The sequence below is a fragment of the Aphelocoma coerulescens genome, chromosome 9 (genome assembly GCF_041296385.1).
Source record: "Aphelocoma coerulescens isolate FSJ_1873_10779 chromosome 9, UR_Acoe_1.0, whole genome shotgun sequence".
Classification (NCBI taxonomy): Eukaryota; Metazoa; Chordata; class Aves; order Passeriformes; family Corvidae; genus Aphelocoma; species Aphelocoma coerulescens.
Window position 1 is genome coordinate 18,059,081 of NC_091023.1, and position 27,901 is coordinate 18,086,981.

A 27,901-nucleotide genomic window follows, 5' to 3' on the forward strand; every position below is an offset into this window, starting at 1 on the left:
ATTTCCGCTCCAGCCGTGCGCCCCGCCCCTCCGCAGTGGCGCACGCGCAGTGGCGGGGCGCGGGCGGGCGCGCGCGCGGCGTCTCTGCAGTGCGCGGGGGGGCGCGGGGCGCGGGGGGGCGGTGCCGCCATCTTGGGCGCGGGGCGGCGAGCGGCGGCGGCGGCGGTGGCAGCGGCAGGTGAGGCGCCCCGCGCCGCGCTCTGCTTCCCGCCGGGCTGCGTGGCCCTCGTCCTTCCTCCGGGCGGCTTCCTGTGGCCTGGCTTGCTCTGCGGCCGCGCCCGGGCGGTGGCCGAGCTGCTCGGGGTGGCGGCTCCCTGTGCGCTGGTTGGGGGTTGGGGTCTGCAGGCCCGGGGGCGAGGAGGCGGCTGCCCTTGGGAGGGACGCGGGAGTGCCCCCGGAGCCGGGAGGGAGGGAGGGAAGCGGGGCCGCCCGGGAGGGCTTTTTCTCAGTTTTCTCTGAGGGGGTGCTGGGCGACCCCATCATTCGCTCGTACATTGCTTGGGGTTCAGGGGGTTTATTAGCTGATGTTAATTAGCTCTCTGCCTGGAATACTTGCGTGGCAGCCCTGCGGTGCTGCACCGGGGAAGGGTGGGGACGGGGTCGGGTTGTGTGTGGTACAGGAAGGCCGGCACCGATGCGTCAGGTCAGCCTGAGCAAAGGTTTTTTGCAGTCGGATCGGGCTGGAACTTCTCCGAGAATTATTTGCCTGTACTACTGGTCCAAACGTGAGTTAGCTGGATCATGGCTTGCCCTTTGCTTCCTCCCTGGAAAACCTGCTGAGGCAGAACGCAGCGCTGCTGATGCTGAACTGCTTATTCTGAGGCTTAAAGCAGGCTCCTATCCAGCGGCTCTTCTGGATGCATTTCCGCATCCATTCTTCCCAGGAAGAATGGTTTTTGGATTCAGTAAAACTGCGGAAAGCACAGCCTGTGTTTATTGCTCAGTGCAGTTGATTTCTCTCCCCACTGGGAAGTGACTTGCTTTTGATCTAGTGTTCTCTCCATAAGCTGTGTGAGTCCATGATCTGTTTTCTGCTTGCTTTAGTATGACAAAGCTGCTATCAAGTTTTAGCCTCAGGCTGCCAAAATCTGAGCCTGGAACTTGCCCAGATAGGTGAGTCTGGATGGTTCTGTGGCTTGGAAGTCTAGGTATTGCAGGCTTCTAACTGTATATGGGCTCATGTGGTGTTTGGTTGGGCAACATTTGCTTGAATGCTGTCAGAGCTGTAGCTACTATTTTTTCCTATAGTAAAAGCTGTGTGTGTCCCTGTGAGTTTTGCTTGGGGGGACAATCTCAAATCTGAAGAGATGCTGCCAAACTGTCTACTTACATATTTTTCCTGTCAGAAGGCAGGCATCACTCCTCTTCTGTAGGAAATGCCATGTTACTGACATCTAGTGACAAAGATACCTGGTGTTCTTTGGTCTGCAGAATGGCCATGTTCCACAGAGAGCGTTGGGATGTCTTTGAAGGGTATCATGGCCGGCTGCCTCCTCCTCCTGAAAGAGCACAGTCCTGGCTTTTGGAGAGTTGATCTTGAGGCTGTGAAGGGTTACATTCTTTGAAACACGAGGAACTGGAAATGCATTCTAGTTTGATACTATCTATTTTTCTTTTTCTTTTTTTTTGATGGAGCAGGAACAGTCACTAAACAAAACAGGCTTTATAAAGAAACTTCCTGTGACCCTAGTTAAACTTTGCCTGCCTCATCCCTGCATCAAGAAAAGGTAAAGCCAAGACTGTCTTTTGCAGCACAATGTCTTGCACTGTTTTTCTAAGCTTATTCTACTGAAGACTATTAGAGTATTCAAAGGCTGTTCTTGGGCCTAACTGAAGGATGGATGGAAGTACAGCCTGTGGTGCCAAAATACAACTGGATTCTAAGGCAGAGTCTCCTTCTCTCCTTTAGTGAGTGACCTACTGAGTCAAAAGTTACTGGCAAGTCATGTATTATTTTGATCTTGGCAGGAGGTTGGCAGCTCAGCTAAAAGCTTGCAGGCAGAGGCACAGAATGTGAAATGCAGTTATCTGCTCTCCAGTAAGAGTAGAGAGAGAAAAGCTGACACATCAGGGCACCTAGACCATTAGTGGTCTGCAGAACACAAGCTCTTACTCAAACTCCACTCTGTGCCTCTAATCTCTTCTGGTAGAAGACGCATAGGAAGCAAATCACTGTTCGGGTTTCTAGCTCAAGAGTAAAAAGCAAGTAGTTCAAACTGACTTTAGAAATGCCTTGGTAGAACTAGTAGAAATAGAAGAAGGCATTGGGGCTGTTCACATAAGGTTGGGCTCAAAATATGATGGAGAGGTGTGTTAAATGCTGTACCTGTGATATTTTGCTGGAGTAAGGGAGCTTCTTGTGTTTCCCAGTATTTATCCCTTGTTACTCTTCAGACTGGCTGCGTGCAGTATGGCACGCAGAAGTGGGCTGTAGGAGGAGAGCCTGGTAAGAGAACATGCTTCTCTTTCTGCCCACTGGTTATGGGGATTTATGGGATTTGGTTTAAAATAGGAACAGTTTCTCTGATGGGTTTATCTCAGGAGCTCTTTAGCTCAGGGTATGCCCCTTAAGTAAATTATGCAGCCTGTCTTCCCCAGGATGAAGTGATTGCAGATACTCTTGTTTAAAACCAAGTGCAGCCCACGGCCTCCTGGAAAGTGGCTAATGCAGCCCTCTAAGCAAAGCTTAGGTGCTTAGATTAGCTGGTGGGGTGATGGCATTGTTTTGAGCCTTAAGTCTTCTGGGTTGATAATGGCTAGGGCTAGCCTGGAAGGATGGGTTTTCCCTTCAGTTTTCCAGAGCAGCCTGACTAATCCCCCTCCTGCTTCAACTACTGTCACTTGTCCAACATCATACTGATTTCTGGAATGCAGAAATGGTTACAGCTGGTGATTTGCCCTCAAGAGCTTCAATACCTCTCCTGGTTTCTTCCTGGATGAGAACTCAGCAGCTAATGTACCTTGAACTGCTTAGTTAGATAAGCTCATTAATGCACAGAAGTCTTACTTACTGTTAAGTCAGAACCCAAACTGTCTTTTAATAGACTACTAAAGGGGTTGGTTGCTTTACACCAGCTTATGAACTGACTTGTGATTGCTCTTTCCTGGATGTGCTCTGTAGATTACAGAAATCGGCATTCCTGTTTGCCTTCAAGCTAAGTGATGTCTGTGCTGTAGGAAACTTCCAGCCCCTTAATGGGAGTGACAAAGTCCCAGTAGCTGGGTCTTGGGCTCACTACTGATCAACTTGTGTTTATTCGTACCCTGTACTTGATGGTAGAGGAAACTCGATGAAGCTCATGGCCTGTCTCACAGTGGAGCTGTGGCCAAAAGGGCTCTTCAGGTAAGCAGCAGTCCCTGAGCTCTGCTCATCCAGCCTCAGTGGCTGGCTCTATCAATGGTTGGTTGAAGGCTTATTTTCCCCACCTGTAGTGCCAGGACAGGTATCTCTGTGGTAAGAATATCACCCGCACAACTGGCTTGGGAAAATACAGATGATCCCATAAGTTGCCCCCTAAAACGAATGGACAAGTGTGCTCATTGATGATGCTACTGGTGCTCATCAAATCCTGGCGCTGTTGGGGTGGGTGATAATGTGAAACTGTAGTTACGTTGTTAGGGGCAGCCTAAGAACTGCTGCAGTCACATTGCTCCTGAGCAGTTATTCTTGAGCTGCTGTGTCACCACTGCACCTCTGAAGAGAGGACACAGAGGGTTTGCTGAGCAGATGCCATGAGAGCAAACAGGCTGGCTCAAGAGTTCCTCAGCTTCTGCCTATGCTGGACTTAGAGAAGCTGGCATGGAAGGATCCAAATAAGTGTATTTGTGCTTTCTTGAGGCAGAAATACCAATATACACCCAAAATTTATGGCGACTTTGGTACCATTAGGCTGTAGGCACATTACATTGCTAGTGACACATTTCTTCTAGACAGTTCCTCATTCTTTTAGAGCTAGAGCAAGTATCTCTTGCCTTGGATGTGAAACTGGAGTTACTGCAGCCGTGTTCCTTTTACCACTGCAGAAAACTGACTAAAAAGTCACTGTTTTTCCTAAGCAACAAATTTGACCAGATCAGCTTGTTTGTATGTTTGTTTGTTTGTTTTTACTTGTGCAGATGCAGTTGCAAAAGGTAGAGAACTCTGTTCCAAAGTTTGTGGTGTAGGTTGAAGCTGGCACTGTCTCTCCTGGTGCAGGGAAGGGTTAATGGCCTGTGTGGTGTCATGTGAAAGACCTCAGGTTATGGAACAAAGGTATTGGAGAAAATCACTCATTTGAATATCTGTGTATCTGGGATTTAGGCTAGAATTCAGATGACTGATACTGCAGATGTGTCTTACTGCTGGTGTGATGCTGTGGCTTCTCTAGTAGAGAGACCGTGGGAGGGTAGTGCACTGGACAGAAACTACAGCATTGGTACTGTGTGCTGTGATGGTTCTGAAAGAGTTGCTGCAGATGCAAACAAACACCTGCAGAGGGAACAAACTGTGCTGGTTAGTTGGTTCCTTAGTGTGCCTTGTTTAGTCTAAGAAAGCTCCATGCTGCATGTTGTTCATTTTTCAACAGCTATTCTAAATCAGAATTGATGAAGAGGAAATGGAAGAGGAAGGCTGGGCTATCACATGCTGCACAAGGGAGCTGCTGTATCTCCACTTGATAAATGCAGGTTTAGTGCATCATCTCACTAGGTAGCTCCCAGTCCAGCCACTTGTTGCATCCCACAATATGTGAAACTGACAGTCCAGCAACATGATCCTGCTGCCTGAGCTTGTGCTCCTGACTTCACCCATGCATTCCAAGTGGGTGGCACAATGTAGGCCTGAAAGGACAAAGTCTGACTTTTGGAGAACCACCTGTTTTTAGGTCAGACTGAATAAACAGAGCATTTTCCATCTATGATAGAATCAGTGAGCAAAAGTAGTTTTTCAGATACTGTGCTTTATCGTGTCTTTATCTTTCTCTGGACTCCCTTGGTTATGGTCTGCAGCTTACCTGCTGCAGACTGACTTCTGGGGCTTCATCCAGCATGTCGTGGTGGTTTGAGAGAGGGGTGCTTAATGCACATCCCCTGCACAGTGGGAGCACTGAGACGTTTGAGGCAAGTATGCGTGATTCCTAGGAAAGTGCACGTTAACGTGTCAGTCATTGTAGGCCCGGCTAATCCTGCTGCTTTTCTGTTATGTAACTACTGAAATGCATTAAAATCTTCATCCCAGCCTTTGTTTTTATACATGTACTTTTTTTTTTTTTTTTTTTGTAGCTGGCTGTCTTAATGCTGTAACTTTGCCACAGTTGCTCTAAAAGTATATTTTAATGCTCTCATCTTCACTTGAGTAAAAAGGCATTCTGAAAAGTAATTTCCATGTCATTTTAACTCCTGGTGGGTTTATAAGCATGTATATAAAGATGTGGTGTGTCTATGATGCCCTTCATGCTCCTTTTCTATTTGTGGGTTGAAATGGAAGTATATGGGAATGCAAGCACTTGGCAGGAGGGTAGGAAGCCTACTGGCCTTAAGTATTTGTAGGAGCTGCATTCAGATGTTACATCTACCCCAGGAGCTGCTTGAAGAATGCAGAGTATATTGGGAGAGGGCTGTTACTCCTAAATTAAGGTGATTACTCACCAACTGGTGTGAATTCAACATACATGTGGATCATCCCTGTACCTTAACTAGAATAAATCCATCCATACTGTAAGTAGAAAACAGGGCTGTAGCTACCAGTGTGGAGCAGGTTGCCATATGTTCAAGCTAGTGAAACAGAAGGAGAGGAGCTGCCAAACTCTGAAAATGCAGTTGATGCATCATTAACCCAAAGGTTTCAGCTAGAGTCATCTCGGTTTCCAGGCACTTGGTGGTAAATAGTTGAAGAAGTGGTGGGCTTTGCTCTTAAACTGTGTCTGACAGTGAGAGATATTAGGCTGAGGAAACTCAGAACCAGTGTAGAGCAAGCTCCCTAGAAAAGGCTGACTGTGAGAGGAGCAGAATGAGTCACTGAAAGCTGCTTGAGCAATGCTTTCTGAGTCATGTTGCTAATGCACAGGGAGCAGATGTACCCATCTCCTGTGCTGGATTTTTTATTCTGAGGCCTTCTGATTCCAGCAGCCATGAGTCACTGAATGTCAGCCTCAAATTAATTTCAACCCTCTTCCCTGCAGTTCTTAACCACTGCAAGCACTAGGATCTTTCATTTCCAAACCTGATTTGTAAAGAAAACTAAATTATTGTAAAATATGTGGAAGATTGTACTATGTCTAAACTGTACCACTAAAAATCCTCATTCTAGTTACAATGTAACCTTGAAATCGCTGAAAGGAGTATCTGTGGAACTTGAAACACAAAGGAGGATCAAAACAAAGGAGGCTTATTTTCACTGCAGGCACTTCAAGGATAGCCATTGTCATCTTAAAGAGCCATTCTTCTTGCTGAGCTTTAAGCAACTTTCTTTTGCATTCTGCCCTTTGTGTAGCTTTCCTCTCTGTTCATAGATCTCTGGGCTACTTATTCCACCTCTTGAGTTTCCAGCTGTGTGGACATGCTTCCATGAGCTGATGGAAGTAATTCTGTTGTAGAGAGGGAGTGTAGTCACTCTGATCTTGTGTCTTGAAGGGATTTAATACAAGGTTTGAGCAAAAGACTGGAATGTTGTCCATGTTCCCTGAGCTCCCATCGTGGGCAAACTTGGTGAAGGCGGGCAGAGAGCAGCCCTGCACCGAACTGAACTTGCAGTAAGTTGTGTAGATGCCATTGTGCTGTCTGTACTTGTGATGCTTGGAACTCTTCAAGATGCTGAAGTTTATCAGACAAGGGAGATCTGCTTATAATTGTGTTAAATACCTTGTGTAGTTGAGACTTCCTTGTTCTCTGATGCCATTAGATGGGAGTGCATGCAGCAAGGGGTTTATACTGCATGTGTTTTCAGTGTGATCCTGGAGTTGGGACAGATGATGAAATAGCTTCTTGCTGAGTGATAGTTTGAAAGTGTAAGTGAAATATTGAGAATCCCTAGGAAAAGATCAAAGTGGGCTATGTATGATTATCATATTGTCTGTATTGTGCTTTGCTTACATTTTGAACAACTTGTGCTGGTTTTATGCTCACTTCCAGAAGCAAAGTGTTTAGAGGAAGGCACTGAGAATGATGAAAGCATAAATCAATTTTCATTTGAAGAGCAACTGGATAAGGTGGGAACATCTAATTCTGGAAAAGGTGTGATGGAGTGGAGATTTGAAAAATTCTGAGTGGCCTGGCGATATAGAGTATGCGGGCTAGTTCTTAATTGCTTCTTCCTATACTTGAACTGGAGGCCGCTAGACAAAGCTTGGAGAAGAAGAAAAAGGAGGCTTAAGGCAAAAAGGAGGGTGTTTTGTACAGCTGTTATAAAAAATTGCAGTGTGGTTTGTTTGTTTGTTTTTGCCCTGGGATGCTGCTGATGAGAGGAGGCTGGGCAAATATTTTTTAAGAGATCCATCGAGGGCTCTAAAATCAATAAACTATTGCAGGAGGATCTCCTCGAGAGTTTTTTTTTGTGTTTTTTTGACCTGTTCTGTTACTTGACTGTCCCTTTGTTGGCAATGCTGGAGACAAGACACTGAGCAATAGCTCTGCAATATGAACCAATACAGCTCTTAAATGTGCCAATGGAGGTGGAACCAGGAGCTAACTTTGCATGGGAAGTCTGAAGCTTGAACTCATCTCCTGGTTTATTTTGTATAAGGAAGAAGCCTAGCATTTCACTGCATTGATGAAGGATTTTTTTAAGGACTGAAAGCATTTGCATCATGGTCTATCTACTCTCTATCTAACATGCTTTTACTAATGTGTAAGATGAGCAAGCAGTTGACTCTGCTGCTTGGTACTGTGATGCAATTAAAAATGCTGATTTTTTTGCCTGTAACTTCAGCAAAGCTGTTACAGAATATGTTCTAACCTAACATAGGAGAAAGCATGGCATCATTATTTCAGTCAACATTTAAAGTTTGTAGATCTTCCTAAGAGAAGGCTTTTAATTTCCAATGCAAAGCTTGATCAGCAATCTTCTATGTGCTTTATAGTAATCTAGTAAATATTCAAATCAAGGCTTTTTCAAAAAGTGATTGGCTTGTCATGCTGGCAAGAGGCTTTGTCTTGTATATGCTGCATGTCTGATCCTGTTGCTCATCAAAGCAGACATTTCCTTCATACTAAAAATAGTGAAACAAATAACTTAAGCAGCATTAAAACCCAAGAGGGGAAGATTATTTTTTTTCAAGGATGTGCTTTCTAGGATTCTTCTGGAAAGGGTTTGTAGGATTCTTATGATCCAGCTTTGCCCAGTTGCATAAGCTTCCAGGAAGCTGCTCTATACAATGCAAGTCTTAAAGAGAACGCGGGAGCTCTTCTTCACCTTTGATTGCAATAGTCCATATCTGAATGTGGAATCCAGCACTGTAGCAGTCTGAAAACACATGCTTGTTTCTTATCTGGAATGAAAAAACTAGTAGATAGGAAAGCATTTTCTAGAGTGGGTAGCAAGTTGCTTTCACTGTCATAATGTTTCTCATTTTTTTCATTGTTTGGCCTGTGTGAATGACCTTGCAAATGTTTCAGCATCTGCCTGTCTTGTTGGGCAGCTGTGTTCAATTCTCCATGTTTTGGGTTCCAGCTCTGCACATTACCTCTACATCGCCTTTTCATGCCTGTTGGGGCTATGTGCTTTGTGTAAGTAGTTGTGAGTCTGTAGTACAGCCACTTCTTAAATCTGAGCAATTGGGTTTGTTCAGTTGACCAGTGGGATTGTCTTCTGCCGTGGGGATGCTGATATTGCTGCCACTACAGTTTGTAGCCTTGGTCATGAGACAGTGAGCAGCCACAAAGGCTTTTCCCACTCGAACTACGTGGGAATCTTGGACCGTGTGCTGCCTCTGTCTTTATAGGTTTGGTTACAGAGACTTATCCTGGAAGTAAATTAAATACTTGTGTCCCGAAGTTATAAAGTGTTACAGTTTGGAATGGAAGAAAACCATATTTGAAAAGCTCTTCTGTGCTAGATGGAGTCTCAGACATGAAAAAATGTTGGTGACAGTGCCACAGGAAGCCACTGACAAGTGGCAGAAGGCAGCATGATAGTAGCCAGAGATACTTGACCAGCAGAATGTGGGAATAAAAGCCAGAAAGCTCACTACTGAGCTTTGGGAAAACTGCTTGTCTCTCTATTTTGACTCAACGATTAACTTTTTGGCTCTTTTTTTTCCCTTTTAACAAGCAGAAGCAGCCATCTGGAAGCTGATGACCTTTAGGAGAGAAGTATGAGTAGTGTTATTCTTTGAGGACTCACTAGATGTAGCTAAAAATGTTGGTATAAAGGCTTAGGAAATTTAAAATTCCTTTTTTGTCTTGCTGAAATTAAAATTAGTGACTGCACTATAAACCTTGGTTTAGTACAGAACTCGCGTCTGCAGTAGTTCCTTCAAATGGGCAGCTACTGTAGTTTATTGGATGTAACTTCTAGAGGATACATTACTCTTGATAATCCAGAAGTCCTCTAGGCCCTCTGATGTGTGTATTGGTTTTGTATTCTCTTTTTTTCCTGACCTTTGAGGTGATCCAAGGCTGGGTCACTTTAACTTTGTCATTGCAGCATTCCTGAGCAGACACGTATCAGTTCACTGTCAGCATCTGTCTCTAGGTCGGCCTCTCCCTATCCATTTCACCCAGGCCATACCAGTGGGTGTAGGCTAACCCACCCAAACAGCAGTGTGGAGATGGTTGTTATCTAATGCTCTGCAGTGTCCAAGCTAAGCAGTACCAGCGTGATCACCCCAAGGCCTGCCCTGTCACAGTTGCAGTTCTCTTCCTGGGACTAAGCCAACCAAGCAGTTGCTTGCTGTGGGTATTTTGACTTTGACCTAAGTGAATAGGAGTGTATAAGGCTCCAGGAATGGGATCTGGTGAAGTAGCTGTACATTTTAAAAAGTCTTCTGTAACAATAATGTCTACCAGCTTTGTAACTCTCTTCAAATCGGTCTTCCTTTGAAGAAAGAGAAGATTAGCAGTTTAGGAGGGTAACTTCTGAGGGACTATTTCCCAGTTCGAGTGAGTCATGATTGTGACCTCCCACTCCAGTGGTACCTCATGGCCAAATGACTCTCAGTTTGAATTCTGAAGTGTGACTCAATATGGCTGCTAGGGATTAGCAAAGGCTCTTTCACTGATGTGTAAAAACTGTGTAAAAGTGGTAATAAACAGAGATGTGCTTGCTGCTAGGAACCCCCTGTCATGTGGTGATAGGCTTGGTGACATCTCAGATATTTGTGTGAACTGCACGCAGAAAGAGTTATGAATTGCATCTGATTTGTATCTCAGTCATTAGGGAGATAGACACTTTATAGTAGAAGTAAGGGGTCTTTGATTTGCTTGTAGTTTCAGGCTTGTGTTTTTTCTTACATTCAAGGAGTATGTTTTGGACAGTCGTCCTTGAGGACAGATCTATCCATGCTGGTTTTTGGAATGAGAAGTAAGACAGCTTCTACTTCAGTGCCAGTTTTAAGCTTTAGTCCTGGCTACAGATTGTTTCTGTGCAGCCTAATAATATATGCTCTTTCTTGCTTCAGGTATTAAGCAACATGGGAAGTGAAAACTAAAGTTCCATCATGATCGGAGGCTTGTTCATCTATAATCACAAAGGAGAGGTTTTAATCTCTCGCGTCTACCGGGATGACATCGGGTAAGTGCTTCTGTTGCATCCCTGGTCTTTGCATTTTTGTCTCATTTTGGTTGTAGTAAACAACCCAGAGCTGCTTTGTTCTGCATTAGCTGTGCATGCATGTAAGACTGCAACTCAACTTGCTGCTCTAGGCTTAGCTTAGAAAAAATAAATTTAAGCCCTGGTCACCTACAGTGAAGGATGGCCTGCAGCCAAACCTGGGACTTTCTTTTGGATGGTAGAGATCTGGCCATTATTCCAAATGCTTCAGCAACATGGACTGCCAGTGTGGGAGCCTACCTCACTGTAATCACTAAAGTTTACAGGAGCAGTAATGTGAGAACTGTCTGCCACACACTACAGCCAGGGCTCAATTAGTTTCAGGCACTGATGTCTAACATCAAGTACAGGCATTCAGGAGACTATGGTCTTGGAAAGTTTTATCTGCAAGCAGTCTCATAACAGCCATGGCTGTACTCCTATAGCTGGCTTTCTGTCCCCCAGCTTTGTATGGCAGCCTTGTGTGTGAAAAGCTTATATCCATTGGGTAACTAAAGTTGTGGGAAGCCCTAAAAACCTTCAGTAGGTTGTAGGTGTCTTATTGCACTTCCCCCACGTGTTGTGATGCTCACTTAGACTGGATCTGTGCAATCCTTAGGCTGCTACTTCCCAGAAGGTATCTTACTAAAAATACCGTGTCTTGTAGGCAGTGGATAGTGCTGTAGAGAACCATAAGTGATGGTGCTGCTTGGGCTGAAAACCTTAAATTTAAGGGTTTTGTACACAATGGTACTCTTCCTAGTGGGTTTTCCATTAGTATCAGGCATTAGGTGGAAGTTAGTAATTAAGTTGGCAGAGTTAAGACAGAGCTAACAGAAGCAGAGCTGTGGTAGATGTTAATTCAAAGGTCAGTGAGAGAGAGCCTTCAGGCCATTTTAGGAAAAAGTTGTTTGTACCAGGTCTTCACAATGACTAGTGGTAGGATGTGCTGTGAAATAACTTGTTGCCATAAATTACAAAAAACTGTCAAGCCAGTCTGCTTTCAGACTGCTCTGGTCTGAAGAGTATGTCCCTTCTGGTTATGGATTGTCTAGTGGAGGTTAAAAGTTGAGGTAGAACTAGTAGCTAGTCAAGGCTTGTACTGTTTCATCTAGGGAGTAGTCAACACAGTGTCTGTAATGAGGCTTCACCTAATGAGCTTTTAAGTCTCTTCGCTTGTTCTAGGTCAGCTAAGGCAAAGTACCTGTTCTAAGGTTGACTGAGTTATTCCAGGACTTCCACACATAGCTGAGCCAAGGAAGCATTGTATTTCTCAAGCAGAAAGCCAGTGGTTATGATGTTTTGCCTCTTTTCTACTGTACAAACTCTCATCAGTCTTCAGTATTAGCTGAAACTCTTCACAGCAGTTCTTACGACAGGACTGACTTTGTGAAGCTGGTATCACAGTGACTGACCTAAGCTGGTCTGGATTATAGGTACCTTCCAAGAATGTTTCAAGTGGGGGCTAGGGACACTTTCCCTGAAGTTTCTGAGAAAAACATTTTTTTGTTGTTTGCAAGACTGTTCTCAAACTGATGTTTATTCAAGAAGGCCTTTTAATTTAAATGGCATTATGGCTGTGGAGATGCAAACTGGGGAGCAAAGTAGGTATTTTTAATGTGATATTCTATTGCTTTTTATCTTGGCTCATTTCTCTTACAAAGTGAGTGCCTTATGTTCAGTACGTGATAAAGTACTTCCTGCTGGCTGGCCAGGCAAAGCTAGAAAATGGGATTTCCTGCTTGATCCTATCTTAACTTTTTTCACTTGGCAGAGTGCCAAAATATTCCAGTGTTTCTCTAGGACTTGAGGAGTCGGTGTTCCCTTGGGTGAAATCATCCGTTCAGTTCTTGGGAAAGTGTCAGTCTTGTGACTTAGGTGGAGCTGGTGTTGGCTGTTAACCGAGCTTGCTCCCCAAGGTGCTGGATTTCTTCTCAAACAGGCCTTCAGTGCTGGTTTTGAATTTTTTAAAACATGTAGCTTTACAGAAAAAGTTTTTACAAAGTGGCTGTGTCTTATCTTGTGGTGTAAGCAAGAAACTGAGTCTTTCAATTTCCTAGTCTGAACATTAGCATTAATGTCAGATCTGCTTAAAAGCTTTTAATATCATAACCCTCAGTGGGAGGTAGGGAAAGGAATAGCCATGATACTGAAGCTTGTACTCAACTCTGTAGGAGTTCTGTCTCTAACCAAACAACTGAGTAATAGACTTCTAGCATACTACACAGTTCTTAGTTCCTAAGCAGTAATTCTGAAGTGCTGAGGCCTGAACCCACCCTTCTTATTGGGAAGTAATTGAATAGGAAATGAGCATAACTGCTCCCTGTCTTCATGAGTGATTGACCCAGAAGGCTCTTTGGTCTTGGCCATTGCCTTTGTCATTCTGAAGCCTCAGTTTCTGAGTTGGGAGATATTAAAGATCATCTGTGGTTATGAGAACACCTCCCCTTCCACAGTTTGAGGGCCTTAAAAAGTACATACTAGTTCAGATCTTATGACCAAAGTGACAAACAATGACGATACCCTTCTTTTGACTTTGTTAAAGGCAGAAGTACCACAAAACTTGAACATTCTTTGCTTGCAACTTAGAATGGCTTTGGTGCATGTAGCGCATCTGTCCATACAGCAGCTAGCTGCATGTATAAGCAGTCTTATTTAAAAAAAAAAAGGCAAAACACCATGCATTTAATTCAGGATACCATGGAGGGCTCTGCTGTAATTTTTGAGTGCCTTGTTCTTCAGTGACTTAGTTGTTGGGGAACCTACCTGCATTTAAGAATGCAGATATGTAATAAAACTTAAGCTATTTGAAACTGAGCAGCTTACATGACAAACTGCATGCACTTTAAATGTAATAGGTGTTTGGTTTCTGAGCTTCTAATACATCATGTCAGCTTCATGGCTCTTGATCCTTAAGGAAAAAGTGCAAGCTGGATAGAGCAGTGTCTGAATCTGCAGGATGTGCCCTATCTCTCCAGATGTGCTCCAGCTCTATCAAACTTGCTGTATTTCCTGTTGGCTGGACCAAACCAGAAAGCATCGACCCAAACACCTTCAAATGAGAAGTACTATCACAGAAATTCCCACCCAGACTTGTAGCCCTGTCTTGAGGCAGACTGGGAAGAAGATACCTGATACTCTGCAGTCCCCAGGTGATGCCTCTGATTGAGGCTTCAGGGTTTTTCCACCCCAAGGCCTGCTACCTTTATTAGCAGAGCAGACTGGGTATCACTGATGTGATACAGGTGCAGCTCAGCTGGACTAGATGCCCAGTTAGCCCTAAAATTCAGCCAAACACAAGTCTGTCCATGCTGACAGCCTGACTGTGGCATGTCAGTGTTGTACCTTGCGAGGGCTTCATTGCTGCTGTAGCTTGTTACTGTCCATCCAATACCACCTTGGCCTTCTGTGCCAAGGAGCAGGGGGAGGGGGTGCTGTTTGGTCTCTTCTTATCTCTTTGGATTCATTGTGCCTTGTGTGTGTGTTTCTAACCCTTTCTCTTGTTGCTGTCACTCCTCCTTTCTCCGCTGGCGCCATTTCTGTCCATCCCATCTCATTGGCTGCTGTAGCAATAGGTAAGAGACGCGTGGTAGGCCACGACTGGCACTGCACAGTGGGCACCTGGTGTGCTAGCAAAGCCTCCCTGACCTGAGGCTTCTCCTCTAGTGTGCACCAGTCTGTTGGCTGGTTCTGGTGCTACTTCTAGGGGGTTAGAACTTGAGGCTGGGAGGGCTGATGCTCCAGAACAAGCTGAATTTTCCTCACAAGGCTTACTGGAGGGGAGGATTGGGGCTTTTAGATACTGTTATTTTATAGTAGATTAAATTACTTTCATATGGAAAAACTGAAGTAGAAATGAAATAGTAATTTGACTCCAACTTGCAAACCTTCTGGAGCAATAAAACCTGAGAAGTATTTGAAAGCCAGAATTTTGCTTATGGGGGAGCATGTTTACTGATGAAACTTCTACATACATCCCCAGACCTTCAAGGAGCAAACACCTGCTGTGGTAGCATATGTTCCTTTGAATATCCTTTGTTTTCTAACTTGGAACTGTGTGTTGGATTGTTGACAACCCTCAGTGCTTACAAGCATTTGTATGCCTGTATCCTTGCTTGCAAGGATGATATTACTGTCTGCTCTCAAACATGTTTCTGCATAATCAGTACCATGGCCTTGATGCTGCAGTCAGACCCCGTGTTCTACAGGGTGTCTGAGAGTATGAGTAATAAAGCACGACTAAATGAGCCTTGGCTTTGTGTGTAGACTGTTGCTTTAAGTTTTGGTCTTGTCATATAAAGCACTTGGGCTTCCTTCCTGTATTCTCAGGATTGGTGGACTTAATTTGGGAAGTTTACTCTGACTCGTAGTTACGTGATAAGGAGACCAGTGTGCAAGAGCTGGCATCCAGAATGTCACTCATAATCCCTGTTTAGCAAGGAGGGTTTTTTTCCCTGTTCCTAGTGTATAGACAGTTTGGATGAAAGATTGCAGCACCTGTGGGCAGCTTGCACAGCACTTTTTCAGCACTGGGCAGAACCCTTGACTGTAAGTAGTCCTGGACCATGCAGTACTGCTGGCACACTGCACTATGGGGACTCTGAGTCTGGATGCAAGACACCTGTTCTGAAGCAGAGCAGTCTTGAGGTGACGTGTAACTGGAAAGCCAGAGGTGGTCCTGATCCTCCTGCTGCTTTGAGCCTGCCCTCCAAGGTGTGTGGGGTGTGGAGGTGAAGTGGATCTGAGAACTAAAGCTCCCTTCTGGAGTGTTCCTGGGCACTGATATCTCTTGAGTGACCCGGGCAAGTTTTGCTGTTTCTTCCTTGGTTTTATGTCTGGGAGCAACTGCCATTGACATGTATCTTGAGAGACTACAGCTTTCTTTGAGGCAAGACTATGAAGGCCTGGGCATGCAGAATAGACAATAATTAGGTGTTTGGTCAAAACTGGACTCTTCGAGCCATAACTTGCTAATGCGTTTGTTTCCAGCTATGGCAGTCAATTGGGAGTGCTGTCAAAATTAATTGAAAGGAAAGTTTCTTTGCCATCTTACTCCAGATGGAGGTTTGCTTCTCCTTCTGGCTACAGTTACACTGTAGTCCAAAGCTCTCTAGAGACCAGTAGCACTCTCTCTCCTTGGGCTTGTACAGAATTTAGTGTCTAACTCTGCTCAGAGCCTTCACTTGTCCCTCTTAGAGACATCCCCAGGCACCCTTCCTAGGTGAGCTTGGTGTGTGTAGGTCAGTGTCTGACTGTAATGGCATAAGCAGAACTGTGCAGCCGGCTGGTTTCACGTTTGCTGTGCTGATTTGTCTTTGGTGGTGCTTTCGTAGGCGCAATGCCGTGGACGCCTTCCGCGTCAATGTCATCCACGCACGGCAGCAGGTGCGCTCGCCTGTCACCAACATCGCCCGCACAAGTTTCTTCCACGTCAAGCGCTCCAACATCTGGCTGGCTGCTGTCACCAAGCAGAATGTCAACGCTGCCATGGTGTTCGAGTTTCTCTACAAGATGTGTGACGTGATGACTGCCTACTTTGGGAAGATCAGTGAGGAGAACATAAAGAACAACTTTGTGCTTATCTATGAGCTGCTGGATGGTGAGATGTTTCTCTTGCCTACTATTGCATATTGCACTCGGTCATTCTGAAATCCTTAGTTTAGTATGATGTAGTAAAAATCCTTGAAGTATTTTTAAATGTGTGGCAGAGTTCAAAATTACTTGTTTGGCTTTCTAATGCCACCTGTACTGCAAATGTGGATGGTACCTCAAGCCCCATAGCCTTGTGCTGATTCACTTCCCTGAAGTGTTGGGAGCTGTGCACTTGTATAACTGAGAGAGCTTGTACTGGAGCTCAGCTTCTATGGGGATCCTGTGTAGATGCCAGGCTTTCCTTACCCGAGGTGTATAAAGAGGACTGTCAGTAGCACCTCTAAGGCCAGCTAGTGCTCAGGTGGCTCTAGCAGTGTATGGTAGCAGTCATCCTGGGCTTAAGTTGATTGCCCCTAGTAAGTTGCCTTTTGGGCTCTATTCTGAACAGAAGGAAATCAATAAAATGCAATGTTCTCTGTCCCAGCCCTACCTCCCCCACTGACACAGCTCCGAATTTCACTACAGATTAATAATAGTGTCCCTTCAGCTGCTTGTGATATCAGCCTGCTTGTGGAGGTTGCCCTTGAGCTGCCCCTGTTTCACGTATCATGAGCATTTTTGTATTAGTCATGTTTCAATGTGTTTTCCAGACAAGGCACCACACGTGTGTGTCCTGGGATTCTTAGCCAAGGGTCACAGTGACTGATGTTCTCCCTGTTCCCTCAGGGTAGACCAAGAGACTGCCCGTTCTCTGCTTTGGTCAGTCAATGCTGTCTCCTAGCAGGCACAGTGAGATCAAACCTCCCAGTGTGGTGTTGCTCAGTATCATGTTAGTGGTCTTCCTTCCCCTCTGAATCTCTTGTGGATTGTTCCCTTCCTCTTTGAGGGGAGTAGGTGTTAAGTGCACTGTGTGTAGTTAAGATCTGTTTCCCTCTCACACTTATCCTGCAATGCCACTACTCAGCTGTTGTTTTAGGTTTTGGGTTTTATTATTATATCTTCATAAGAACAAAACTTTAAAAAAAAACCCCTGCAAAGATAAAATTGCTGTGGTGTTGGATAAACCCTCTATTGTCCCTTGGATGTTTTTGGAAGAACTCCTCAGTGTGCCCTGTGCACATGGCTAGGTTAGTTGATATTTAGTCCTGAGGTATGGTTGTGTTTAAAAACTGGCAAATTCATCACTTGGACAGTTTTCCAGCACCTCTCGACTCCAAAGTATTGCTCTGGGAACTCAGTGTAGCAAGAATGATTCTTTTCTCTTGACAAGGAATGCTACAGCAACTTATCCAGAAATTCAATATGTAAGCAGTATCTGTGCACTAGTTGCCTCTCTCCTTATAGGAATGGTTAGCATAGTTGATGTGTTTATACCTTGAAACTCTGAACTAACCTTTTACCCTTCTGTAGAAATCCTGGACTTTGGCTATCCTCAGAACTCTGAAACAGGGGCTCTGAAGACTTTCATCACTCAGCAAGGCATCAAGAGTCAGGTAATCAGAGGAATTTGGGATACAGCACTGCTCTGCTGGTTAATTTTCTCTAAGCCTGTTTGAGAGAGTATGGTCTTAATTACTAGCTAACCATTTGACCTGTTTGGAGGGAGGGTGCCTGAGTAGATTGAGAACACCCTGGCAGGGGTGTATATCAGGTAAAGTGGCACCTTGTTTTAGGTGTCCCTGTGCTGTGTTGCCTCATGTTCCCTGGCACACGATAAGACGCAGGAGGAAGAGCCCAGAGCTGGGATAAGTCCCTTGCATGTAAATGATTGTTGGCTTCGGCCTCTGCTCTGTATCAGCTTCTGAGAGGATAAACAAATCTACCTGCTGAACCAGAAGTAGCTCTTTTCTGTGTGAATCTCACTGAGCAGGTCTGTTCTCCGCCAGCCTTCAGTGCTTTGAGCTGTCAGGATTTCATGCTTACCTTATAATGAAGTATTCTTCAGCCCTGTGAGTCTTGCTGTTAGTCAGGAAGCTCATGTTGCTCTGTTTCTGCCTGTAACATCTTTGCAGGTCAGCGTCAGTACAGCCTGAGCTTTCTTGTGTTAGAGATGAGAATCTCTGCTGTGCTTTTAGCATAGTATTAACCCTTGCAACAAAGTTTACATGGAGTTAAAAGATAAAGGACGTATTGGGAAAAAGATGGTTAGTTGGACTGGTTTGGGGAATGTGTTTAAACTAGTTCTAATCCTACTCCAGGTACAGCCCTCAAAACTAGGCTTCGTGTCTCATAAGATAATGCTCAACCTCTGAATTCAAGGGAAACTCAGTCTGTTTCTCACGTCCCCAAGGAATATTGTCCACCTTGTACATCTGACACAACTGTGCAAGTTAGTAATGAGGACTTAGCCTAAAACTCAGTCCTCTCCCCTGCATAGCAATGAAAAAAAAAGCTGAGAGTCCATACTGAAGCAGTCTGTGGCAGAGTAAAGCTTCAGCTTCAGGTACAAACAGAAGCAAAGGGCTAAACAAGAGCCTGCATGGTGACTGTTCTTGTTTAGGTTAGCAGAGGTCAGAGTCTCTGGAGGCTCTGTTTCAACTCAGTTCATCAGCACTGATTTCCTGAGAATTCCTTTTGAAACTTTTAATCTAGTAGCAAGACTAACTGCATTTCAAGAGGAGGTGAAAGAGAAGCTGCCCCTGAGCAACGTATTTCCCGCTAGAACAGCGCACTGTTTTGCAATAGGGCCAGATGTGAGTGCATCCGGTCTCAGTTCCCATCACGAGTCCAAGTGTAAATCTCTGGTCTTCTGCAGTCTGACAGTTTGGGCAGTCAGCACTGAAGATAGCTGAGTCAGCTCCTGTTCCTAGAAAAACTCAAAACTAACCACCGCCCTCACTTCCTTCCCTTGCTCTTTTTTTGCTTCTGTTGTTTTTAACAAACTCTCGTGCTGTTCGTGTGCAAACCACTGTCACAGCATCATGCTTAATTCAACAACAGGTTTAATCCTTTCCTTACAAAGAGGAGTTTGCTGTCAGCTTTACACAAGTAAGCAGTTCTTCTGCTCAGTATTGGAATTTTGTGCAGCCCAGTTCAAAAAGCAGAAGTAATCCATTGCAGGCGCAGGATGGCAATGGCACCACTTGAAACAGTACCCGCCATGTTTCCTTGTCTGCTCTCTACTCTGGTATTTCTAACCTTCAGCTCCTCATTGACTTGGAGCCAGGTCACACAGGTACCCAGGACCAAAATCTGGGTCTGAATGGTCTTATCATCTGTGTTCCCTATCTTTGCTTAGTTCCTGCTGATGCTTTCCTTGGGCTAGTGTCTGTGGAATTTAAGGAGCAAAATCCACTTATGGCAGACTTTCCAAACTCAACTTTTTTTCTTTGTTCTCAGTTTGAGGCATACTGAGCTGCTGTGCTCTGAATGCCCTCCTTATATGGTTACAGTGGTCTTTCCAGGCAGGTGATCTTGTAATACAAGATCTGCTTAATTCTCTTTGAAAGTGTGTTTGAAACTGCTGCACTGCTTGCCAAGGAAATAGCTGTGTGCTCTGGGAATGGATTGATGTACCACACAGGTTTTAAAAGGTGTTAGTACGCAATGTAGTTTTACTTCTAGTCCCTACATTTGAAGTAACCCACTACTCAAATGGCAGGACTGCAGGCTGTGCTCATGTCTTGTAGCAGAACTGATGAAGCCATTGGCTTGGATATCTTCCTCCAGCAGAGGCTAAACCTTGCTTTTACAGCTTGAGGTAGCTGTGCTGCATGTACTATTCTCACTCTTAAGATTCTATCTGCATTTTTCCAGACTTCATTAACTAGATGTACACTGTAATTTTCTCCCCCTCCAAGTGATTTCTGGGCGTGTGAGTTGGTCAACCCTTAGTTACAAAGTTTCCTCAAACCATAGATGATCTTTAGCGCTGGAATGCTGGTGTTACTTTTTAAAGTGGGCAGAGGGCGTCCACCAGCTGGAAGATCCCAGGAAACCTGCTGGTAGCTTTCTGTCTTTAACTTAGTCAGCATGCTGGCAGCTCAGCACAAGGTGGGTATTCTTGGGCCATTTTAGCTGACTTGTCCACCTCTGGGAAGCCCCTGCTCCTGAGAAATTCCAGACCCAGGTGCCTTCAGTGCCTTCCTTAGGGAATACTCATGCTGCTGGGTGGTCTCAACTTCAGCAGCTGCTTCCAGATCTATCCAGTCACTTTGCAGAGTAAGTGTAGGTTCATGGTGCTGGTGCTGTTGCAGGAGATGGGAATGTCATCACATGATCAGTGTCCCTTTGGAAGCCAGAGCTCTGGGTAATAAATCTGCATGTTCCTCTAAAGCCTGAACAAGGCATTGAACAAGGCAGATATGGCAGTGCTTTTTTTGTGGGACAGACAAGAGAGGTACTTTGCATACTGTATGGAGCACTTACCTAGGCAGTTCTCAGGGGAATATAAAACTCCCTGAGATGATATGACAATGGCTGTGCTTGCTCAGGAAGTGACCATGTCTGTGGCAAGAGCATGTGTGAACCTGAGATCATGTACTGCCACCCTGTGGGCCCACTGCAAGGCTGCTGTACCCACTTGTGTGTTGTGCAGTTGTCGTGGTGGAAGAGCAGAATTAACAAGGATATCGCTTTATACAGCACCCAGAGTGCTTGGTATTTCCCATAGTGTGGGTATCTGTGACATGGTAAACATCCAGGATTTGCATTAGGAGCACCAGCATGAGTTTGCTCTGCATAGAAACGTTATTTGGAGTGGTATTTTGACTGTCTCCACCTCTACTCCACCTTGTATTTGGATTGTCCATAATGGGCCAAGTCTGAAAATCCATTTCACTGCTTGGAGTGCTGGGTTTCCTGCAGGGAGCTAAAGGTCAAAACCCCTCATCTTGTTTGTGCTAATTAGCTACCTAATTAACAAAGAGCTGACCTGCTTTTTTCTTGTCCTCAGGTAGCCTTAAGCCTAATCTGCCTCTTTCTCCCTTCCTTCCTTTTCTCGCTATTGACCTGCTTGCCTGTTAACCCTGTCTACACTGCACTTGCTACTATACACCTACTTCTTGACTTTCTGCGTGTGACTGGCCTCACCTGTAGCATCAGGTAGGAAATCTCTGTGCCTCTCAACACAACCTTTGGTGCTTTTTGGAGGCTTAGAGCCTGGGTGCTGTCAGATGTATATTAGGTTAGTGTTGGTATGTAACTCTAATGACTGCAGTTATTAAGAAACAGGCCTTGGGGATTAGCTCTCTTGTGACCCTGGGGTTTCATGTTGGATAAGGGTGTGAACTGCTACATCAATACATGTTAAGATTCTCTGCTTAATGTGGATTGATTGACAGTCTGAGACATGATTTGAATGCCATTGGTAGAGTCCCTGCCTCTCTGCACTAAGATGTAGCCTAATGGACTTGCTAACAAAGCAGAGGAACTTTCCCTGCTGTTGCTATGGCCAGTTCTTGGTTAGGCATAGAATTTATGTTCTGAGGAGGAAATGACCAAATCATGCAAGGTGTGACAGCACCTGTATCTAAGTGACAAATGCATGTATGTGTAATAAATGGCAAGTGTTTTCTCTTAGATTTAGATCAAGGTTTCTTAGTCTTTGAATTTATTTAGATGAATTTATTTATGTCTAAGATGTCATTTCTTCCCTTCAGACTAAGGAAGAGCAGTCCCAGATCACCAGCCAGGTGACTGGACAGATTGGATGGAGACGTGAAGGAATCAAATACCGTCGCAATGAACTCTTTCTTGATGTGCTGGAGAGTGTGAATCTCTTAATGTCCCCACAGGGTAAGTAGGAGGTGTTGAGCTGGCATCCTTCTCTCGCTCAGAGTTTGTGAGTGGTGACTCTCGAAAGTGTTCTGAACTGTGATCTTCTCTAACCAGGTCAGGTTTTGAGTGCCCATGTCTCTGGCAGAGTGGTGATGAAGAGTTATCTGAGTGGAATGCCAGAGTGCAAGTTTGGCATGAATGACAAGATTGTCATTGAAAAACAGGGCAAAGGGACTGCGGATGAAACGGGGAAAAGGTAAGAGATCTTGGACCTGGTGACCATTTGCCACCAGGGACTCCTATGAAAGGGCAGCCCTCAATAGTTTTTCTGATCTGACAGACAAAAAACTGCATTTTTTTCTTCCCTTCAGATGGTACTAACTTTGGGTAGATTAGTTGTCATGCAAGCTACCAGTCTGAGGGCCCCTCAATACAGGGCCTCTACAGCTCTTTAAGTATTAAGATTCAAACACAGTTTTAAGTGTAGAGTTCTTGTACCTGGAAACACTTCCCCAAGATGGATTTTCCCAGAATCTGTATCTCTAGCAGTTCTCCTCAGTGTAGAGGCTGTTAATCATAAAAGCAGTGGCAGTGCTCCTAAGAAATAGTGAAAGAATGCCTCTGCCTGCTTTACCTGGACTGTTCTCACAAAGTAGAACAGCTGACAAAAACTGGGGAAGCCCCTCCTGCTGATTTACAGGTGATCAGTGGCAGTGTGAGTTGCAGGCACATCCTTTCCGAGAGTCCAGCTACCCTCCCTCCCAGCTGCACCTCAGTCAGTACCCACATTGAAGCTGAAAACAGCTCTTACACCTTCTCCAGCTTTCCTGCTTGGGGTGAAGAGATAAAAGCAAAGGGACTGCCACTTTCCTCTCACTAACCATTTGCAACTCATCTGTATTTCTCTTGGTTGTTTTTGTTTTGTTTTTTTTGCTGACCCCCAGTGAATTGGGAAGGTAGATAATCTGCTTCAGCTGTGTGTGCATTCTGCTCTCCTCCTGTCTCTTGCTTCATGTGACTTGTGCATGTAACTTGGATCTCAGACACTTTCCATGATGGTTCCTGTAAATGGAGCTGAGCTATTTGCCTTTTCTCTCAGAACCAAGCCAAGAGCTATCACTTCACTGTCACCTTTAAGCCATCTTTCCTGTACTTGAATTGAGCTAGTAAAATGGATGAGCCTGAGGTGGCTGATGGGCCCAGTGAGGATTTACTCTAGTGAAAATGTCAACTACGCAGGGTGAAGAGTCAGTACACTGTCCCAAAGCTCCTGTGCCAACTGCCTTTGCCAGTAAATAATGCTATTTTTTTGGGTTACAGAAGTAAGATGAACAGGGATTCTTGGTAGGTGGTTCTCTCCAGCTGTGATTATCCAGTGGGCATCTCCAGCTTGGAGATGTTACTCTCCAGAAGCATTTACTTATAAGGTGACCAAAATGGACAGCTGCTGCCAGTTGCTTTTTGGGATCTAGAATGTGGCAAGGCCAACCCTGAGTAATGCTGCCTGAGACCTGGAGAAGTGCTCGGCAGAGGGTTTTCCCAACTGTTTTCCAAAGAAACAGGAATTAGTTGGCTAACATTGGTTGTCATCGGGGCAACAGATTAGGAAAGACTAACTCCTCCTTTTGAAGCAGAAACCACACCACTGGTGGTTGTGTACTAGACAGCCAGTCAGCCTGCGGTCAGTCTGCTTCCCCTTTGTGTAGGTAATGGTTCTAGGACAGCTGAACCTGCTGTAGTGCTCACACTATCTTGGCATCTTGGCATGATTGTACTGTTGCTTCCAGCAGTTGAGGCAGCCTAGAATGTTGCTCCTGAATTCTGGTCCCTCTCAGTAGCTGAGGGGTTTTGGCTGGCCTCGGTCCTGTATTCTCAGGATTAAGTGCCTGGCACAAGTTCAGTGCTGGCAGGTTAGGCTGGTGTGCCTACATGGGCAGGTGGTAGCTCTGTAGATTTTAAGGAGAGATACAGACTTGTATGTCACAATATTGTGGTTTGGCAATTCGGTTCAGAATTAGACCACCTGCTGGCAGTGTGGAAATGAACAGCTGTGAAGAGATTTCTGAACAGGAAGACTCTGAATCTGGCATTTCCTGGCTGTGTGGCAGTGGGATAGCTTTGTGGACAGGAAAGTGTTTTCTCTCCTTTGAACTGTGCTGTGAGAAGACTTGGGTTGGCAGAGTTGCCTTTGCAGTACTGAGTGCTGCTGGCAGGCAGACCCCAAGCATTGTGTTGCTGGCTATGACAGAAGGGTGCTCTTTTAAGATCTCTCCTCTTTGGGGAGAGGAGGGAGAAAATTCTTTCAAACAAGCTTCCTGAAATACGATTTTTGTGGTGGTGAAACAAGGAAAGTCTGAGCCAAGAGGCTGCTATCCCCTAAATCTCTCCCTGCCTCCCCATTTCCTGGACACCTGCGATGGCAACATGCTCTGTAGAGTAGTTTCTGCCTGGACAGACTTTGACTGCTCCAAGATACCAGAGCTGCAGCTTGTGCTTCTCTAACTGTGTTTTGTGTTTTTAGTGGCAAACAGTCAATTGCCATTGATGACTGCACTTTCCACCAGTGTGTGAGGCTCAGCAAGTTTGATTCTGAGAGGAGCATCAGCTTCATTCCACCAGATGGAGAATTTGAGCTCATGAGGTACTGTTGGTGGGGGGTGAACAGGCTGGTGTTGGCATCTGCTTGCTGCTACAGTAGTGTTGCTGCTCCCAGGCCGACTTGCAGCCCTTGAACACTTAAGAAATACACACTTACCACCACCTTTTCAGAGTGGAATCTGTAGGGTGTGCCACAAATCTGTCTGTTACAAGTGTGGAAGCCCAGCTGCGTAGTTAGTTTTCTTTGCCACAAACATAGCTTTGGATGTGGGTTTTCTCACTTTTGAGCTTGCCATATGTGTTGTTTTTAGTGATTAAAACTGGTGTCCTTGAACAGGGCTGTTGGCAGGAACCAGATATAAAACTTAAGACTCAAGAAATCATTGCTGCCCTACAGCAGCATAGATCTTAACTGCTGTTTCCTTTTGGGATGTTTCCCTTTCTGGCTGATGTTTCTAAGATGTTTGCCATATTCAGAGGCTGTCTCTTTCGGAGGGTGATGCAGTTGGAGGCCATAAGGGAGTTAACTCCTCCTCAGAGTTCACTGTAGCTTCTACCCCTGCAGATACCGAACCACTAAGGACATTATCCTTCCCTTCCGTGTGATCCCACTGGTGCGGGAGGTGGGTCGGACCAAGCTGGAAGTCAAGGTGGTGATCAAATCAAATTTCAAACCTTCCTTGCTGGCCCAGAAGATAGAGGTAAGAGGAAAAGAAACCTGTGGTATCTTGTGCCTTGAAATCACACCTCTAGTTTATGTCCCCTGCAGTGGAGTCCTCACAGATGAGTCTTCAAGCTTGAACAGGGCTGAGAGAGTGAACTGAGTATCCCTCAGATGTGTGGTGCTGCTGTGCTGTGGGAGGGAGCTGCTGTAGAACAGGGAGGTGGAAGCTGTTTTCATTTGCGCAGCCGTCTTGGCAGGGGCCTCGTTCCATCCCTGCAGCAACTGTTCACTTAATTGCTCAGCCACTGTGAAAATTTCATGTTCTTCTGTCTGCATGATCTGATGGTATGTCAGACAGGCAGCAGGCTGTGAGCTGTGTGAGACAGGCTAGGGATGGCTTTGCAGCTTAGTCCCCATCTTAGAAGGCTTACTGCTGCAAGGCTGGGCTGTCCAGAGCCTGCTGCAATGCCATGGCCACCCTGGCATCCTTCCTGAGGTGATCTTCCCAACATTAGCCAGGTTTCCTGCAGCATGGAGATCTCTGCCCTGTTCCTTATTGACTGTTGTGGATTATGGAACTGTGTTTGAACCTGTACTTCAAAGCAAGAAAAGGGAGAGCTAGCCTAGGATGCCTTGTGATAGCTTATGTTCTCTGGGCCTTGAGCTGGGGGAGAGAGAGAAGAGAAGGCCCAAGGGGTCCAGGACGGACCATCTGAGACTGCCCAGAGTGCCCAGGCTGCAATGTCCTTGCCCCTGCTCACCAGACTGTGCCTTCCAGGTCCGAATCCCAACACCCCTCAATACCAGTGGAGTGCAAGTCATCTGCATGAAAGGGAAGGCGAAGTACAAGGCCAGTGAGAATGCCATTGTCTGGAAGTAAGTGAGCGTGTTGGGGCTGGGGTGCTGCAGGGGCAGGCCGTGGGGAGGCAGGGTCTGTTTAGTGCTCCTGCCTGCCCTGAGATTATGTAGTGAAGAGGAGAATAAACTCTGGCACCCTGTCACTTCTGGGCTTTCTCCGGTAGGATAAAACGTATGGCTGGAATGAAGGAATCCCAGATCAGCGCGGAGATTGAACTGCTGCCCACCAATGACAAGAAGAAGTGGGCTCGGCCTCCCATCTCCATGAACTTTGAGGTGAGTGCCTGTCTGCCTTTCAGGATGTAGCCAACCTTAGAGAAGCTTTGTCAGTCCCTCTTGGGAGTTACACAGGTTTGAGCATTCCCTGTCACAAGCTGACAGGTGAGGTCAGCCAGATGGCAAAGCCAATGGAACAAAATTGTCCTTAAAGCCACAGGAGTCTGATGCCATGCATGCAGGGAGTAGGGAAGGGAACAGTGGCTCTTGATGTCCGTTTCTAGATGCATTGCCTGGGGGTCCTCTGGCATTTGTGTACAGAGAGCCTCTTACCCCCATTCCAATGCTCTCTGTTGCCTTTCCTTTTCTCAATAGGTCCCATTTGCACCCTCTGGGCTGAAGGTGCGCTACCTGAAAGTCTTTGAGCCAAAGCTGAACTACAGTGACCATGATGTGATAAAATGGGTGAGGTACATCGGCAGGAGTGGGATCTACGAGACCAGATGCTAGCCCCAGCAGGCTGGCAGGCTCCCTCTTCTCCAAGCCATGCTCTGCCTCTCCTCAGTCTTCAGCTACATTCAGAGATGTCTGCCTGGCCCCTCGACGCAGATTGAAAGACCCTGTGGCTCACCCCGGGAGCGGACTCGCCTGCCTGTGTTCAGTTACCACCCACGCTGCAGATGAAGTTCAGAACCCAATTGTGCACAGGGGTGCAGTCAGCCTTCTGCTCCCCGTCCCAGGGTGGGCAAGGGCTAGTCTAACTCCCATCCTCTCGTGATCTTTCTAGGGAATGTCCACCATTAAACTCCTCTTCTGTTGGTGTCTCACTACTTGCATCATATCCTAGTATTTTTGAAGTTCTTGTGCATATGTACTCGTAGAATAGACCTAAACATAGACTGGACAAATCTGAGTTGAAGTTACCCTGGCTTCTGTACTAGCTATTGCTGTTGTGGTAGATGTTGCTGGCCAGTCTGAGATGTCTGGGGTGGTGAGTTTGTCGGGCTCCCACCACAGGAGATGGTGGGCTCACCAGATCTCACCACCACCTTATTTCTTGCAAAGTTGTCAGTATAGAGTCCTGCCGTGGGAAGGTTTGTGACCAAAAAGGATGAGGGTTTAGGCTCTTGCTGGTGTGTATGTGGGTGGCACAGCATTTCAGGTCCTTGGAGCATTTACCCCTTCCCATTGCTGGCTTGAGCCAGTCTGTCCTTTCCAAACAAATTGGAGACATGGCCCCACTGTCCCAGGGAGTGTGGGTTGGCTGAGCTCTGTCGGGATGTGAACAGGGTCTGTCCTCGGGGAATCTCAAATGCAGTTGGCAGTAAGAGCCCCCTGACTCAGCCTGCCCTCTCCACACTTCTACCAAATGCTTCTGGGCCGTAGGAATGCTGCTGCAACCCACAATCCTGCTTCTGGTAGTGTGGTCTCCATTTTGTACACTTTGTGATTTGTCCAGCTCTGAATCTAATAAAGTATGTAGAATGGAGAAGGCTGTCTGTGCTGCTGTTTGGGACTGATGTTGCAAGAGC

The 27,901-nt window shown here is 45.7% G+C and overlaps 1 protein-coding gene across 1 annotated transcript; it reads left to right on the forward strand.

Annotated features, from left to right (window-relative positions):
* The first annotated feature begins 94 nt into the window (after positions 1–94).
* AP2M1 (adaptor related protein complex 2 subunit mu 1) lies at positions 95–27,861 on the forward strand. Its single transcript, XM_069023983.1, has 11 exons — positions 95–178; positions 10,593–10,705; positions 16,057–16,322; positions 17,726–17,808; positions 21,916–22,051; positions 22,148–22,289; positions 24,555–24,674; positions 25,197–25,332; positions 26,074–26,171; positions 26,318–26,429; positions 26,745–27,861. Exons 2-11 carry the CDS (start codon positions 10,632–10,634, stop codon positions 26,877–26,879), a joined length of 1,302 nt encoding a protein of 433 aa, XP_068880084.1. The 5' UTR covers positions 95–178; positions 10,593–10,631; the 3' UTR covers positions 26,880–27,861.
* Positions 27,862–27,901: the final 40 nt, after the last annotated feature.